This window comes from Eptesicus fuscus, chromosome 18, assembly GCF_027574615.1.
Source record: "Eptesicus fuscus isolate TK198812 chromosome 18, DD_ASM_mEF_20220401, whole genome shotgun sequence".
NCBI classification, from domain to species: Eukaryota; Metazoa; Chordata; class Mammalia; order Chiroptera; family Vespertilionidae; genus Eptesicus; species Eptesicus fuscus.
This window is the reverse complement of record NC_072490.1, coordinates 6,262,134-6,277,681: the sequence shown is the minus strand read 5'-3', so window position 1 is coordinate 6,277,681 and position 15,548 is coordinate 6,262,134. Positions and strand designations below refer to the sequence as shown.

Below are 15,548 nucleotides of genomic sequence, written 5' to 3'. Positions count from 1 at the left end.
CACTTTGTCCCCCTGAAAACTCGAAAAATGTCTGGAACACGACAGCCCTCGAACACTTCAGCTGGATTCGCGGGGCTGAGAGCACCCACTCTGCTCCGAAGCCCCTTTCCCGGGTCGGGGCATCTGCTCTACATCCTCCTCCTGCTTCTGGTCACTCCTGCGGCCCAGGCTCACCCAGGGTCCCTTCAGTATCCCCTCCCAGCCCTCCTTCCTCCCTGCGACCATTCCCGTTTATTTTTGTTCAGGCTTTTTATTTTATTTTTTCTAATTTTGACTGATTTCAGAAAGAGGAAGGGAGAGGGAAAGAGGGACAGAAACATCGATGAAAGAGAAACATAGATCCGCAGCCTCCTGCCCGCCCCCCACTGAGGATCGAGCCTGCAACCTGGGCATGTGCCCCGACTGGGCAGTGAACCGGCGACCTCCGGGTGCATGGGACGACTCTCAACCAACTGAGCCACGCCAGCTGGGCCTGGTTCAGGTTTTGATTCCAGAAGCTCACCACTCTCAGGAGTTTCCCAATGTGAACAAAAACGTCAATAAATGACTTCTGTGGGAGCCAGGTTCCAAGACTGGCCCCGGCTCACCCCCAAGTCCTGTGTTCACGCCTGTGAGGTCCTCGCCTCCCCACACCTGGGGGAGAAGTGATGGTACCTCACTTCCAAGATGAGGGTGTCAATCCTTCCTGGGGGAATCCAGCTGTTTTGTCATTAACAGCACCCCCCCCACCCCCCCAGGAACTGAGGCCTCTGACCAAAAGGCATGTGTGTGAACCTGGATCCTCCAGCCCATCCTGCCTTTAGATATGGCCGCAGCCCAGGGTCGCCAGCTGGACGGCCCCCTCACGAGAGATCCTGAGCCAGAATCACCCAGCTCAGCTGCTCCCAGATTCCTGGTCTCCAGCAGGGAACTGCTCTGGTCATCTGCCAACAGCCAGGTAACCAACACCCTCCCTGCTTGGCGGCCGATAGCAGGCCTGAAAGGCGGGCCCCGCCCAGGTGGACGAGGCTCGCACCGCCTGCGCGCCCACAGCACGGGCACACGCCCAGGACGAGGCTCACACCACCTGCGTGCCCACTGCACGGGCACCCGCCCACGACTCTGCGGGCTCACTCACCGTCACCGTAGTCAATGGGGCAGTAGGACCCCAGGAACAGGGAAGCGGCAAAACTGCTAACCAAGGAAATTCTCTGTAAGGGAAGGAAACGGAGATCGGACTCACTTCCACATATTCTAAGCCAGCGGTCGCCAACCTTTCGGACCTCACGGACCACCAGAGGCCCGCTGCTCTAAGCAACTGAATACTTCACACACACACACACACACACACTTCACACACACACACACACACACGAGAAGAGCTTTCTATGGTGAGCAAGAGGCCCCAGGAACGGCCGTGGCATCTCACCCCCGTTTCTGACCGTCCACACAACTGTCAAGTTCAACAGAGACAGGCACACGCAGGGGGGCGGGTTTTCCACCGGCCTCCCGGGAGCGTGGTGCCGATTTCCTGCCTCCTCCCCTGTGGTCTCTGTATCCAGCCACAAGGGAAGTGGGGTGGGTGTGTGACCACAGGACTCAGACCGAAAACAGACACTTGAGGGTTCGGAGCAAGAATCAGTGAAGGCCCCTTCGAAGCTTCCGACTGACCCAGACAGGAGCTGCAGGAACGGGTAACAGATTTCAGGTGTCGGCTCGGGGGTCTGTGCTTCCACAAGGGAACCACGGGCCCCTGGGCCAGGGCAGAGAACGCCGACACCTCCTGCCCCCGTCAGGCCACCTCTGTCCCGTGTCTCACCCCTGCCCACAACCGACATGGCTAATGCTGCAAGGTCATCTTGAACCACTCATAATATAAACTGGATGTTAACTTCCAAGACTAAAAAGGCCCGTTGGGCACAGCCAGCATGGCTCAGTGGTTGAGTGTCAAACTATGAACCAGGAGGTCAAGGTTTGATTCCTGGTCCGGGCACATGCCCATTAGGGACTGTGCAGGAGGCAGCCAATCAGTGATTCCTTCTCATCATTGATGTTCCTATCTCTCTCTCCTTCTCCCTTCCTCTCTGAAATCAATCTATATATATATATATATATATATATATATATATATATATATATATACTAGCTTTCCTGTTGCAGGAAAAATCCTGCAATAGGATTTCCTGCTGCACTCTACCCCGCCTCCGCCCCGCCCTTGTCCCCCGCCTCACCTTCTCCTCCAGCCCGCCCGCGTTTCCCTTCGCCCCCGGCCTCGCCTCCGCCCCGCCCTTCTCCTCCCCGCCCCGCCCCCCGGCTTGCTTGCTTCTTCAAAGCTTTACTCCCTTCTGCAGTTCTTGGCTTCTTTGGACGCTGTCTTGATATGCAAATTAGCCACCATCTTTGTTGGGGTAATTTGCATACTCATCCTGATTGGTTGGTGGGCGAGACCCGGTGCACGGATTCATGCCCCAGCGGGGTCCCGCAGGATCAGGCCGAAACCAGCTGACATCCCCCAATGGGACTGCGAGAGGGCGGTTCTCGGGTGACACACCCCGGAATCGTGCTCCCTCCTCTCTGGTTCCGGGTGCTTCGCCTGAGAACCGCAGCTGCCACGTTACAGCAGCTCGGCAGCTCCTGCATTGAGCGTCTGCCTCCTGGTGATCAGTGCGCGTCATAGCTACTGGCCGGCCATTTAGGCTTTTATATATATAGATTTTTAACCCTTTGCACTCACTTGCTTTTTTCTCGATTCCTTTATTCTACTGCTAACCGTGTCAAGTCACACTCGACATCCGAGTGCAAAAGGTTAAAAAGGTCCTTTGGTTTGACACGAGCTGACCATTCTCTAATGACTCAAATGGGAGCCACTATTGAGGGGTGTCAAGCTGCTTCTCAGGCGGCATGAAGTGTGGCCTTTCGCCGACTGTGGCTCAAGGAACAGATCTGGGTGCCCTGGGACACAGGCTCAGGTTGAAGGGCCACAGCTGGACATCAGTCCAACTTTACCAACTTCCTAAGAAAACACTGACCCCACGCCAATCAAGAGCCTGGCAGCCATGCTGCATCAGGCATTCAGGAGACCGAGTGGACAGAGCCTTAAAGGGCACCCGGCCCCTTACTTGGGTGGTCCCAGGAAGACACCAGTCCCTGGGGCTCCCACCCTGACCCTGACCTCCACCCCTTCTGAACAGGACTGCCCCTGGCTTCTCTTTCCCACGACTGCATTCTTTCCCTCCTCTTTGGAAACAAGCAAATTGTTTCCAAATGAGGAAAAGCTGCAAAGTGAATATATCATTTATAATGTCTGCTGATCAATGTGTGTGTGTCTTTTCCCCACCAATGCACAGGAGGTGTATTTCTGTTAAAGATAAGTATTAGAAAAGATAAGTATTAGAAAAGGAATTCAACTGTGACTGTCCATCAGGTAGGAACGTTGAACCAACCTCCGTGTGTGCGTAGGCCTCGGGGTTCTGCTGGTAAATCTTCGCAATTTGGTTTCCGGTAAATCGCTGGAAAAAGATGGCAAATTCTTAAACAACCCAAATCCTACATGGAATGAGCAGCTCCGTGCTCTGGAGATCAGTTAGTACGTGAAGACTTTACAAAGGCCTCAGGAATGCGTGGCACCTGCTGGCCACCTGAGCGACAAAGCCTCGCTCGGCACTGACACCCAGGGAGGCCTGCTCTGATCACGGGCACCTGAGCGGCGGACTCGGGGGTACCTTCCCCACCCACATCCTTCTGACTTCAGGTGGCCCCGGTGGGGTTGGCCCTATCCCCAAAACCTGTACTCCAGCGAGGGTCGCATGGCCCAAGCTGGGGCTGGGCCGGTGACAGCCACCCGTGGGTGGGGTGGGCCCTTGGCTGAGGCCAGCAGGAAACAGGCACTCTTTTTACTTTTTGTTTTTTTTTTCACTTGGACAGGAACTGTACTGTCTTACATGCACTGAGTCCTTTCAGCTTCAAAACTACCCAAGAGCTAAGTCAGAGAGGCTGAAAGCCAGGCGCCATCGTCACCTGTGTGAGCAGCACAGCCGTGTTCGCACCTGGGAACACACAGGGAGGCCTGCCCTTGCTCGATGGGCAGCACAAGGAGGCAGGACGGCCTTGATCGGAACCAGGGGCCAGAGTGCCTCGTCCTGGCTCCTCTGTGACCCCACACAGCCTCAGGTGATCCCCACAGGGACCGGCCACCAGCTGTGTCCTCCCAGACACCCCCGAGAAAAGGGACCGGAGCCGACTACCAGACCTTCCTCCCAGCCCCAGCCCCAGCCCCAGCCCCAGGCGAGCCCTGCCCACCTCGTAGGCACGGGAGCCGGTGAGGCAGCTGAGAGCCTGGGCCCCGCCCACGGCGGCCTCCAGCTGGCGGCACTGGGCGGTGGTGCTGCAGTCCATCCACACCGGGCAGTCGCGGATGGAGAAACAGGCCTGGAGGGAAGGCGCCAGGGCTCAGGCTTGCGCTCTGCCTGCTGGTTCTGGGACTGCTGGTCATCCTGCCCTGGTGTGGGCGCCTCTTCCCTGGATGCGACCTTGGGAGGCCCAAGGGCAACCCCGTCACGCCCACACCTCAGCCTGGCCCACGGGGATCGCTCCCAGAAAGCTCGAGGCTGCAGGTTCTGGGGAGGATGCCCGAGTGCCACAGGCGATGCTAGACGTGGGCAGGAAAGGACTCGTGCCACTCTGCCGGGGCACCTGGAGCCTGGGAGGGGAGGAGACGCCAGAGCCGGCCTCCCAGCATCAGGAGGCATCCTGCCCCAAGAGGAGATTCCCAGGGGGCCATGAGCCAGAGTCAGGCTGGGCAGGGGGGGCCGTGTGATGAGGGCTGCTAGCACCCGACCCTTTGTCCAGACACCAGGTATGCCCACCGCAGGGGGGCAGGGCAGACCTTACTCACAGGACCACCACCCAAGCCGCCTTCCCACACCCCGACGGCGCTCAAAGCCTCACCCCCCAGGGCCTTCCTTTCCCCTCTAGAGAAGTTTCTGTGACTCCCCGATCCTGGCCAGTTACCTGCAGCTGCTCGTGTAACGGGAGGCCTGGTGACAGGCCTGTCAGCACCCGACTGGCCCCAGCTTTCCAGTAGACACTTCCATGTTGCTGTCCAGGGAAAGCCAGGTACACGCTCGTGAGGCCACACACTGGTGTCCCAGCCTTCAGGAGACACAGAAAGCACAGAGAGACCCCAGACCGCACGCAAAGAACGGGGCTCCAGGCCAGCCCTGACCCTCTCAGCCACAGAGCTCCTCCTCTTCACGAGGCTCGGTTTTCCTGTCTACACAATGGGCGGGGGCGCGGGGGGGGGGGGGGGGGGGGGACACACTGCCCCGTCCACCTCACACCTTGTCGGAAGACTCCAAGGAGGAACGATCAGTCTGGATATTGGTGCTTTTGTAAAACTGGATTGAAACAGATGGCTCATAATATCACCTGAAATTCACTCATTCACTCATTTCCAGGGGTGGGGAACCATTTTTCCTGCCAAGGGCCATTTGGATATTTATAACCTCATTCTCGGGCCAGACAAAATTATCAACTTAAAAATGCGCCTGCCCTCTTTGGTCCATCATTGCATTAACTCACCCCTAACGCCTTGGCAGAGCCCGACCAAGTGATTTCGCAGGCGCCTTCTACGGCCTGCGGGCCGGACGCTCCCCACCCCCATCTACCCATCCATTCATTCCACAAACAGTGAGCACCTAGATCAGGCCAGGCATGGGACAGATGAATAGGACGGTGTTGTCCCTATTCTGCGGGATACTGAAGCTGAGTCGGGAAAGAAGGTACACGCGTACAATTAGAAAACCCTGGAGGTGCAGGCAGGGCTGTGGGAACAGGCAGGAGGGGCAGGCGGAGGGAAGGGTGGCATTCTAAGCAGTGGGCCTGAAGCTGGGGCGGGAGGTGGGTGATGGGGCTGGGAGGGGAAGGCGGCAGCATCAGGGCCTCGAGGCCCAGGCTCAGGAAGTCGGGGTTCTTCCTGGAGGTGTGGGGACTCCGGATTAGCGGGCTGTGGCAGGGCTGGCTGTACGAACGGGCCCGCGGGAACCTTGGAGGAGGTGGGCTGCGGGCAGGGAGGCTGGAGCCGAAGCCCAGAGGAAAAGGATGGCACTAGGCCTGGGCCACAGGGGAGCTGGAGAAGCGGTGACAGATGCAAGAGTCGTGTCCAAAGCAACGTGGGGACCCCTGGATGTGGGGGTGGGAAGATGACGCCTGAGGAAGGCAGCCTGAGGAAGAGGTATGGGGGCAGACGGGTGCGCAGTCTGGGTCGTGGTAAGTCTGAGGTGGTCACGGGGCACCCGGCCATGGGGGTGAAGGGGATGCCTCGGAGGGAGAGGGTGTCTAGGCCTGGGATCAGGTGAGGGGCGGACGAGAGCACCCGGGGAATCTGTTTAGTTTAACAAGGACGAGAGCAATCAGTTCCTGTCCGGTCACGGGGAAGAGGCGCCTTCCGAAAAATCAGTGAGCACTCGCTCACAAGGGCTAATCCAGCAGGGGGCGAAGTGACCTTAGACTAGTGACATCGCCTCCCTGTGCCTCAGGGGGTCCCCCCTCCCCCCCATGTCAATGGCAATGACAATAACAACACTGGTAGTTAAAGCTTAAGGATTTTACATACGTAGGCACTGTTACATTTTAGGCATTTAACGCTCACACTGAGCCTATGGCAGATGAGGGTAAGCAGGCCGCAGAGAGCTGGATGGCGTGTCCCGGGTCACCGCCGAAAATGGCAGAGCTGGGGATCAGACCAGGCAGCGTGCCAGAACCCCCCGTGCTGACCACCCCGTGACCCCACCTCGTGGGAATGTTATGAGGACCCAGGTGATTTGTAGCAAAGGCTCAGCACTGCGGCCAGCACACCTTCCTTGTAAGCAGCGGCGGTAGCATCTCTACCACTAACACTGCGACCGTTGTTAGTGTAATTCCTGACTTGGGTTTCACGTCCGGGAAATAGAAAAGCCATGTTAGTGCCCCAGTCATCACAAATTCACGCCAATCCCTCCATCCCCGCGTTCCTCCTCGCCCGCTGTCCTATGTCACGCAGTGAGCAATCGTAAGAACTGTCTCCGATCTTTCTGCAAGGAGCCAGGCCATCTACCCTCCCAGGCAAAGCAGCTATAGGGGCTCCTACAACAAAACGTGCTCAGGGGGTCTCAAGCACGAGCGCCTTCCCTCTCGGGGAGCGGGCACCCCGCCCCCGGCTCCGCTGCCCAACACAGCCGCCCTCGCGTGGTCCGTGCGGGCTGCTGCACACAAACCTGGCCTGCCCCGGACAAGGCGAGGACTCGAGAGAAGTCGAAGCCCGAAGCCCTCATCTTCTCCAAGATGAGGTCCAAAGCCTGAGGAGAAAAGCAGAACACACCGTGACTGCGCTGACCCATGGAACCACACAACCGCACAAGCCTCAAAGCGCACACGGAAGGAAGGGCTTGCCATTACAGCGGAGGTGACGAAGAAGGAACCGATACAATGGATGAGAGAGAGCCGCCGATGTGAGAGAAACAGTCACTGGTAAGCGCCCCGACCAGGGATCAAACCTGTAACCTAGGCATGTGCCTGGACCTGGAATCAAACTCACACATTCAGAGTGAGTAGCAGAGAGAGGACTCAAGTTCAGTTGACAGCATGATGTCCCAACCAACTGAGCCATCTGGCCGGGGCTAGGCTAAAACTCTTTTTAAAGAATGGAAGCACTAATGACTAATCCTTAAATTCTGCCTCTCCGATTTGTGACGTCCAAGCACTCGGGAAGGGAGAAAGCAAGGCGCCTCAAATTTTGGTTTCGTTTATTTGTGTTTCCAACCCGTGATAGTAATGACGTCACTTCACTGCAATGGAGAAGTGAAAAGCAAAGCAGAGGGCTCCCACCAGAAGGGGGCTCCGGACCCACAGTCCCCATGTCCAGGCTGGAGAGACAGCAGGCAGGGGATGGCCATTTATCCCAACCCCTCCGCCATCCGCCATCCGCCATCCGCCATCCGCCATCCAGTCAGCGTCTTCTTTCTAGCAAGACCCCCTGGGGGCAGAGCTCGACACTTCCCCTAAGACTGCAGAGCAAGACTTAGAGAGTCACCACAGGCAGGGATTTCCTTGTGGGCGGAGAAGCCACCTGAGCTTCTGGCGGGCCCCGCCATCCCACCCAGGGCAGGGAGGACTCCTTCCACAAGCCTGGCTGTGGCTGTCAACTCTACCTCTGCTGGCCAACCTCCTGCAGGGAGTGTGGGTACAGCTGGGGCAAGGATGGGCAAAAGCAGAACTCGTCCAATCCTCGAGGCTGCTCATCATGAGAAACCTGGCCCCAACCCCACGCCTGGCTCTCTACCCACCGCTCACCCCCAAATCAAGGCCTTGACATCATCACTGGGACCTCGAGACACCACCTCTTGCCTGTCACCCCCAACCCCTCCACCAATGCCCCGCGGTCTGGCTCCGCCCTCCGAAGCACGTCCTGGCCAGCCTGCCTGGTGGAAATTCATCCTTGACCCCAGTCCTCCAGGATGAGTCAGGGCCAGGCTGATACATAAGAAATCAGACTAGCTATCTCAACGGAAAGAATTTCCTACAGGAATTCGGTTAAACGGGTATTGGAGGATTGGAAACGCTTTGGGCAGACACATTCCGTTCTGCCTTTGGCTGGCCTCCTGTTTCAGGGCTTCGCGACCCCTGTGGCATATCAGGCGGCTCCCAGCCCTATCCTGCCTGTCTGTGCGGTCCGCACCCTCGGTCCTGTGGCCCCATGGGTCACCTGGATCTGGCCACAGGCACCTTCCTTTCTCATTGGTCTTGAGTGGGCAGGCCTGCTTGAACCTGGTGGGGCAGGTCACCAGCCACCATTCTGGGAGAGGAGGGGTCTGGGGACTGAGCGCTAAGAACCCAAGGCTGCGTGTGGATCTCAGGGCATAAGGGGGGTCACAGGGCCTGAGTATCTGGAAAGGTCGGCTCTGTGGTATCTGGGAGATGGAGACTGGCTGGACTTCCCAGCTGCTATGGCTCCTGAACCCAGAAGCCCTTTGAGAGTCCTCTCAGCTCAGTGCTGACACCAGCGGAGGCCGAGCCTGGCCCTAGGAACCACACGGCCTCCAGTTCCCCATGAGGACTTGGTCTCAACAGATGCTCTCATGAGCTGCCACCTTTGGGCTTCCTAGCAAATCACCAGGTCTGCTGGCCAGGCAGGCTGGGGACAGGAGAGGGACAGGGATCCCTGTGCTTACCTGGACCCACATCAGGACTGGAGAAGTCACTGTCAGACCATCCTGGTGAACATGAACCCCACCCTGAGTCCTACAAGGAGAACAAGAAAGAATGAGGGGCAGAGCTGGGGCAGGGGGCCAGCAGCAGCAGGTCCTGGATAACTCCAGTGGAGGCAGACATGCCCCCTCCTCCAACCTTAAGAGGGGACGCTAGATTGAACAGGCACGAATGCTGAGTGAGATGGAAAGAGAAACCATGAAAATTGCCCAGAGTGGCAATTCTCAGAAAGCACCAGCAAAAGCAAGCCTCGGAAGGCAGGCACTGGTGTCACTTGGTGCAACGATCAAGAAGGGACTGGGGGAGCACAGGGTTGGAGGAGCAGTCCCCCCAAATCCATTGCAATTGGAGAGGGAAAGGTGTGGCTACAGGAAGTGCTGCATCCGTGAGAAAAGTTCTCGGCTATCAGGCCGAGTCCTTGGATTACAATCTGTGGAAGGTTACCTGGAACCCTCTCCCTCTCCTCCTCACCCCTGCAAGACCCTCATCCAAAATGATAAACGAGTTAGAAATAAGATTTAAAATAACTATGTGCACTGGGTACTTTTTTGCCTCATTACAAACCACTTCAAAACGTACTGGCTTGAAACCACTTAGCTCACGCTTCTGTTGGTCAGTCGCTGGGCTGAGCTCAGCTGGTTGGTTCTTCTGGTCTCACTCATGCCTCTGTGGTCAGTTCACTGTAGCTAGAGGGCTCTGATTCTGGAGGCTGAATTCTGCTTCTCTTAGCTGGGGATATGGGGGCAATGAGGCCACGGGTCCCTCAATCTCCAGCAAGTCTACCCTGAGCTTGTTCATGTGGTGGCGGTATAGGATTCCAAGAATGAGAGGAGATGCACGCAAAGCCTACCAAGGGTTGGGGTTAGAACTGGCACGATGTTACCTCCCCCGTGTTCTATTGGTTAAAATCAACAGGTGGGGAAAGGACCCCATCTCTTAACGAAAGGAGCTACAAAGTCACGTAGCAAAGGGCATGGGTACAGGGAGGCGTGGAGGATTACGGTCATTTCTGCAATATACCACCATGTGCAAAATCCATACGTTAAGCATATTAAGAGACACATGAAGTGCTCAAAAGAAGAACTGAGCAAATGGGAAAACACAGTAGGAGCTTAGGCAGGAAGACCTGACCTCTTGTCAATTCCCTCCAAGTTAATTTATAAATGTAATATGATCTCAATAAAAATATTAATAACTTTGCTTTCTGGAACATTAAATGCTGATTCTAAAGTAAGCATCAATTAAGAACAAGAAAGAGGAGCCATGGAAACTGAAGAAGAAGAACAATCAGAGAGGACCAACAATTCTAGATATTAAATCCTATTCAAAAGCTGGAATAATTGAAACGATGTGTTACTGGCTCATGGACAGACACACCAACCAATCGCGCAAAAGAAAATGCCCAGAAATAGACCTAAACACACAGAGAGAAATTTAGCATAGGATAAGGCTGGTGTCTCAAATAAGTGAGGTAAAGATAGGCTTCTAAAAAAAATTATGGCCGAAACCAGTTTGGCTCAGTGGATAGAGCTTCGGCCTGCGGACTGAAAGGTCCTAGGTTCGATTCCGGTCAAGGGCATGTACCTTGGTTGCGGGCATATCCTCAGTAGGGGGTGTGCAGGAGGCAGCTGGTCGATGTTTCTCTCTCATCGATGTTTCTAGCTCTCTATCCCTCTCCCTTCCTCTCTATAAAAAAATCAATAAGATATATTTAAAAAAATAAAAATAAATAAATAAATAATTGTGTTAAACCACCGAAGAGTCATCTGGAAAAAGTTAAGTTTATGTATACTAGTAAATGTCATGACATGCACCTAAAGAAACTCCAAATACTTTTATACTGGAAAACTGAAATCCTATAAGAACTAGATGCAAACGTAAGTGAATTCCTTCATAATCTTGAGTAAGGAAGGCTTTTTAAAGTATGACTCGAGATCTAGAATAGAAAGAGATGGAGAAATTCGATGGCATAGAAAACAAAGACCCATGTGTGGCAACACTAGCAACAAACCACACACAAGTCAAAACCAACAAAAATCTGAGAAACATATCTGTGATTCATGTAACAAGAGAGACAATTCCTCTAATAAGTGAAGAGCTCCTAGAAATTGATAATAGATAACCAATCCAACAGAAATATGGGTTAAAGGACATGAAAAATAACTTCACAGAAAAAAAAAATTCAAGTAGGTCTCCAACATTTGAAAAGATGCTCAGCCTCATTCACAAGGAGAGAAATGCAGAGTACATCGGCGGAGTTACCATTTTTCACCTCTGACTGGCAAAGAACCAAAAACTCCTTTACGACCACACTGAATTGCCAGTGCTGTGGGAAACTCTCTCATGGATTGCTGATGGGTTGCAAATCAATTCAATCCCTACGGGAAGCAATTTGGCCACACCTTCCGAAACTATAAATCTATTTGCTCTTTGATCCAGCAATCCTATTTCCAAACCTTTATCTTACAGATACATTGGCACATATGTAGGAAATTCACTACATCATTTTTCTTTTTCTTTTTTAAATACTTTTCTCCAGAGACCGTTTTGTGTGCTTTTTTCCATATTTTATTGATTTTTTACAGAGAGGAAAGGAGAGGGATAGAGAGCTAGAAACATCGATGAGAGAGAAGCATCGATCAGCAGCCTCCTGCACACCCCCTACTGGGGATGTGCCCGCAACCAAGGTACATGCCCTTGACCGGAATCGAACCCAGGACCCTTCAGCTCCCAGGCCGAAGCTCTATCCACTGAGCCAAACCGGCCAGGGCTACTACATCATTTTTCATTGCTAACAACCCAATATCCTACACAGGAGATTGTATATTTACCCAATGGAATATTATCTATACTTATAAAAGCCTTGGAGATGATCAGGCCAGCAGGGGAGGGTAGTTGGGGGCAATCAGGCCGGCAGAGGAGCAGTTAAGTGTCAATCAGGCCGGCAAGGGAGCAGTTAGGGGGCAATCAGGCAGGCAGGCGAGCGGTTAGGAGCCAGCGGTCCCAGATTGTGAGAGGGATGTCCGACTGCAGGTTTAGGCCCGATCCCTGTGGGAATCAGGCCTAAACCTGCAGTCGGACATCCCCCAAGGGGTCCCAGATTGGAGAGGGTGCAGGCTGGGCTGAGGGACACCCACCCCAGTGCACAAATTTTGTGCACCAGGCCTCTAGTGCATCTATAAAAAGAACAAAGCAGTTCCATGTACTGACATGGAAAACACAGCCAAGTGATTGTGAAATGAATAAAGCAAAGTACAGAATGCTATATGTGGTATGCTTTTCTGTGTGTAAGAAAGGGAGAAAATAAGAGTATTCTTATCTGCTAATATTTCCATATGAAACTCTGGAAGGATACACCAAAAACTAACTAAAGAAGTAGAGGAGGCCAGGAGGGAAGAGATGAGATCATAGAGGGATTAGAACTTCTCAATGTAGGCCTTTTGTTTCTTTTGAATGATGTACCAAGTACATGCCATGCCTATTAACAAAACGGTTTTATTAAAACAACCGCTTTGGAAGAGAACTGGCAATTGCTTAAAAAGTTAGACATACACCTACCATACAACTTAGCCGTTTCTGGGTATTTCATTTCCAAGAGAAATGAAAGCTTATGTCAACACCAAGACTTGTATGTGAATTTCATAGCCTCCTTATTTATAATTATAAAAAACTGGAAACAACCCAAATGTCTCTCATCAGGTGAATGAATAAACTAGTTGTGATCCATTCATACAATGGATACTACTGAGCAATAAAAAGAACAAACTACAGTCCTGACCAGTTTGGCTCAGTCGATAAGAGTTTAAGAGTGTCGGCCTGTAGACTCAAGGGTCCCAGGTTCGATTCCAGTCAAGGGCATGTACCTTAGTTGCGGGCACATCCCCAGTAGAGAGTGTGCAGGAGGCAGCTGATCGACCTTTCTAACTCTATCCCTCTCCCTTCCTCTCTGTAAAAAAATCAATAAAATATATATTTTTTAAAAAAGAACAAACTACTGATAAACATGGATGAATCCCAAAATGATTATATTGAATTAAAATGTCAGATACAAAAGAGTACATAGCTATTACTCCCTTTATACAAAATTCTCAGACCCAGCACAGTACCTGATGCAAAGTCTCAATTGGTACCTACTGCATACATGCATGAATGCATGAATGGATGGATGAATGAATGGACCTGCAAAGGAATGGAGGAGGGAACATTCCAGGCACAGAAAAAGGGTGCTGAAGACCACAACTCCTGCAGTTGGATGGAGCCAGAATAGCATGTTCATGGATGTTAAAGGCTGAGTGGGGGCCCCCCAAACCAGCACCCCCCACACAGAGAAATAATGCACATGAGGTACGTACCCAAACTCTGGAAGGTCTCTGTCAAAATGCACACTGTCCTCATAGAAGACCTTCATCGCTGCATCAACAGCAACCACTTTCACCTGCAAAGCATTCGAAACGACCGGGCAGAGAATCTTCCTTAGCTGCTACCCGGGTCCAGGGACAAACTTCATCAGGTGACCTGAGTGGTTCAACCTGGAGACCTCCTGGAAGGCTGGGGTGCATTGTCGTAACCATGGCAACCGAGCCTCATCTGGGGACGTGCCCAAAGATTTAGTACAAAAAAAGAAGCTGAGACTGAGTTGAAACCCCCTTGTAGCTCAAGGAATCTCTGCCCACCAAACGCCCAAAGCCAAGACCCTCTTAGAGATAAATGTTCAGAGATGAGCGGATTCCTGGCCAGGAGGCCGGAGAAAGCCCTCGAGGCGAAGGGATGGCAGGCTAGGGTTTGGAGATGCCTCTTGGGCGACCATGTCTGCAGGGATCTGAGAGACCAGGCAAGGCCCCTGGGCTGTTCCCACAGGCATAGGGCATGGCCCTGGTCCAGAGACTTACAGTGTCCCAAAGCGGCAGACCTCCACACCCAGGGGTCCAATTCCTTCCCCAGACGTATGGGGAAAACGAGGCCTTGCAATGCAACCAGCCTCACCCAGGGTCCCACAAGACTTTCTGCTCACGGACTGGCCCGCCTCCCCGGCCCATCTGAGAAGAGAGGTTTGACTACAACTGTGCTGACCCCCCACGTTAAGAAAGGGGCGCCTTGGGCCAATTTTGACTGCTTGCCTGTCCATGGGGTCCTGGGGACTGCATAGCCCGTCCCCTGTCACCACTGCTGGGCATGCTGACCCGGGCAGGCTGGTGCCAACCAAGGGCGGAACAAAGTTCAGAGTACATTGTTCCATTTCACCAAAAAAAAAAAAAAAAAATTTTTTTTTCAAGCGGTCACCTGGTTCCAGGTCACCTACCCGTCCGTCTGTACCCCCATCTGACACTAGCCGAGTACCTTCGGGGTCCTGTCACTTGGGGGCCCCCTACGGCGCGCGTCCCCGGGGCGCCCTGGGCACATCCCCACCGCGCGCCCCCAGGATCCCGCCGCGGGGGGAGCAGGAGGGCGCCGTTTCCGGGAGGGCGGGGTACAGGCCAGATCGCTGTCGGGCGTCTGGTGAAACTGGGGGGGGGGGGGGGGGGGGGCGGGGAGGGAGGACGGGCAAGGCGTCGTCGGGCTGGGGCGCCGGGTCCCGACAAGTCCGAGCGGGAGGTACGCCCACGGCTTGGCCTGGGTGTCCCCGCACCGGGGTCCCCACCAACGCGCCGGGATACGCGGAGGCGGCGGCCCGGCCCCGAGACAGTACCTGCTGCGTGCTGAAGTCCCAGCCCAGGCAGCAGAGGCGAGCGGCGGGCTCGGCCATGGCCCTGGAAGCTCCGGCGCCCGCCCGCCCGCCGGTCCTTCCCGCGGCGTGACTGTCGCCGCGCTCCAACGCCCAGAGACGCAGGGGCCGCCCCTCGCCCCGCCCCGCCCCGCCGGGCCGGCCTCCTGGACCGAGTCACCCGCCGGCTGTGCTCTGGCTCCGCCTGCCGGGCGGCGGCGGCACGGACGCGCGCGGTCCGGGGCTGGGACGCTGGGACTTTGAACCTGTGCACAGGACGGGCGCGCTCTGCGCAACCCGCTCGCACCAACTCCCCGCCCTGTCCCTCCGCCCCGTCCAGCTTTAAAGCCAGCTTGCCCCTGCCTATCTCTGGTGGCCCTCGGCCCGGAGACCTTGGGTACTGGAACAGATGCCCACTCATGGGGGTGACTCCGGGGTCGCAGGGAAATGTGCCCTGGGCTGGGGCAGAGGGCTCCGGCAGGCCCTGTCCTGACCCAGCCAATCTGAGTGTTTCCCCATGTCCACCTCCGTATCCAAAACCAGAACTCCTGATGCGCCAGGGCACGGTGAAGGGGGAGAGAGAACCGAGATTACAGTAACGCACTCCCTTTCTCCCTGGAGCTGG

At 54.7% G+C, this 15,548-nt stretch overlaps 1 protein-coding gene across 5 annotated transcripts in view; it reads right to left on the bottom strand.

The window, feature by feature from the left end:
* The window catches only part of XYLB (xylulokinase), a 34,920-nt gene extending 19,893 nt beyond the window's left edge, over positions 1 to 15,027 (bottom strand). For 4 of the 5 annotated variants that reach the window (XR_008554446.1, XM_054708000.1, XM_054707999.1 and 1 more), the window contains exons 1-8: positions 14,909 to 15,003; positions 13,575 to 13,657; positions 9,186 to 9,255; positions 7,233 to 7,313; positions 4,990 to 5,076; positions 4,279 to 4,407; positions 3,423 to 3,488; positions 1,118 to 1,190 (exon numbers count right to left, since the gene is read on the bottom strand). Coding sequence is in view for 4 of the 5 variants with exons in the window: in XM_054708000.1 (XP_054563975.1) it covers positions 1,118 to 1,190; positions 3,423 to 3,488; positions 4,279 to 4,407; positions 4,990 to 5,076; positions 7,233 to 7,313; positions 9,186 to 9,255; positions 13,575 to 13,657; positions 14,909 to 14,965 (646 nt within the window). In the remaining variant the exon portion in view is untranslated. Of the gene's footprint in view, positions 1 to 1,117; positions 1,191 to 3,422; positions 3,489 to 4,278; positions 4,408 to 4,989; positions 5,077 to 7,232; positions 7,314 to 9,185; positions 9,256 to 13,574; positions 13,658 to 14,908 lie in introns of all 5 variants that reach the window. The other variant, XM_054708002.1, reaches the window with a different exon arrangement.
* Between the last annotated feature and the right edge of the window lie 521 nt (positions 15,028 to 15,548).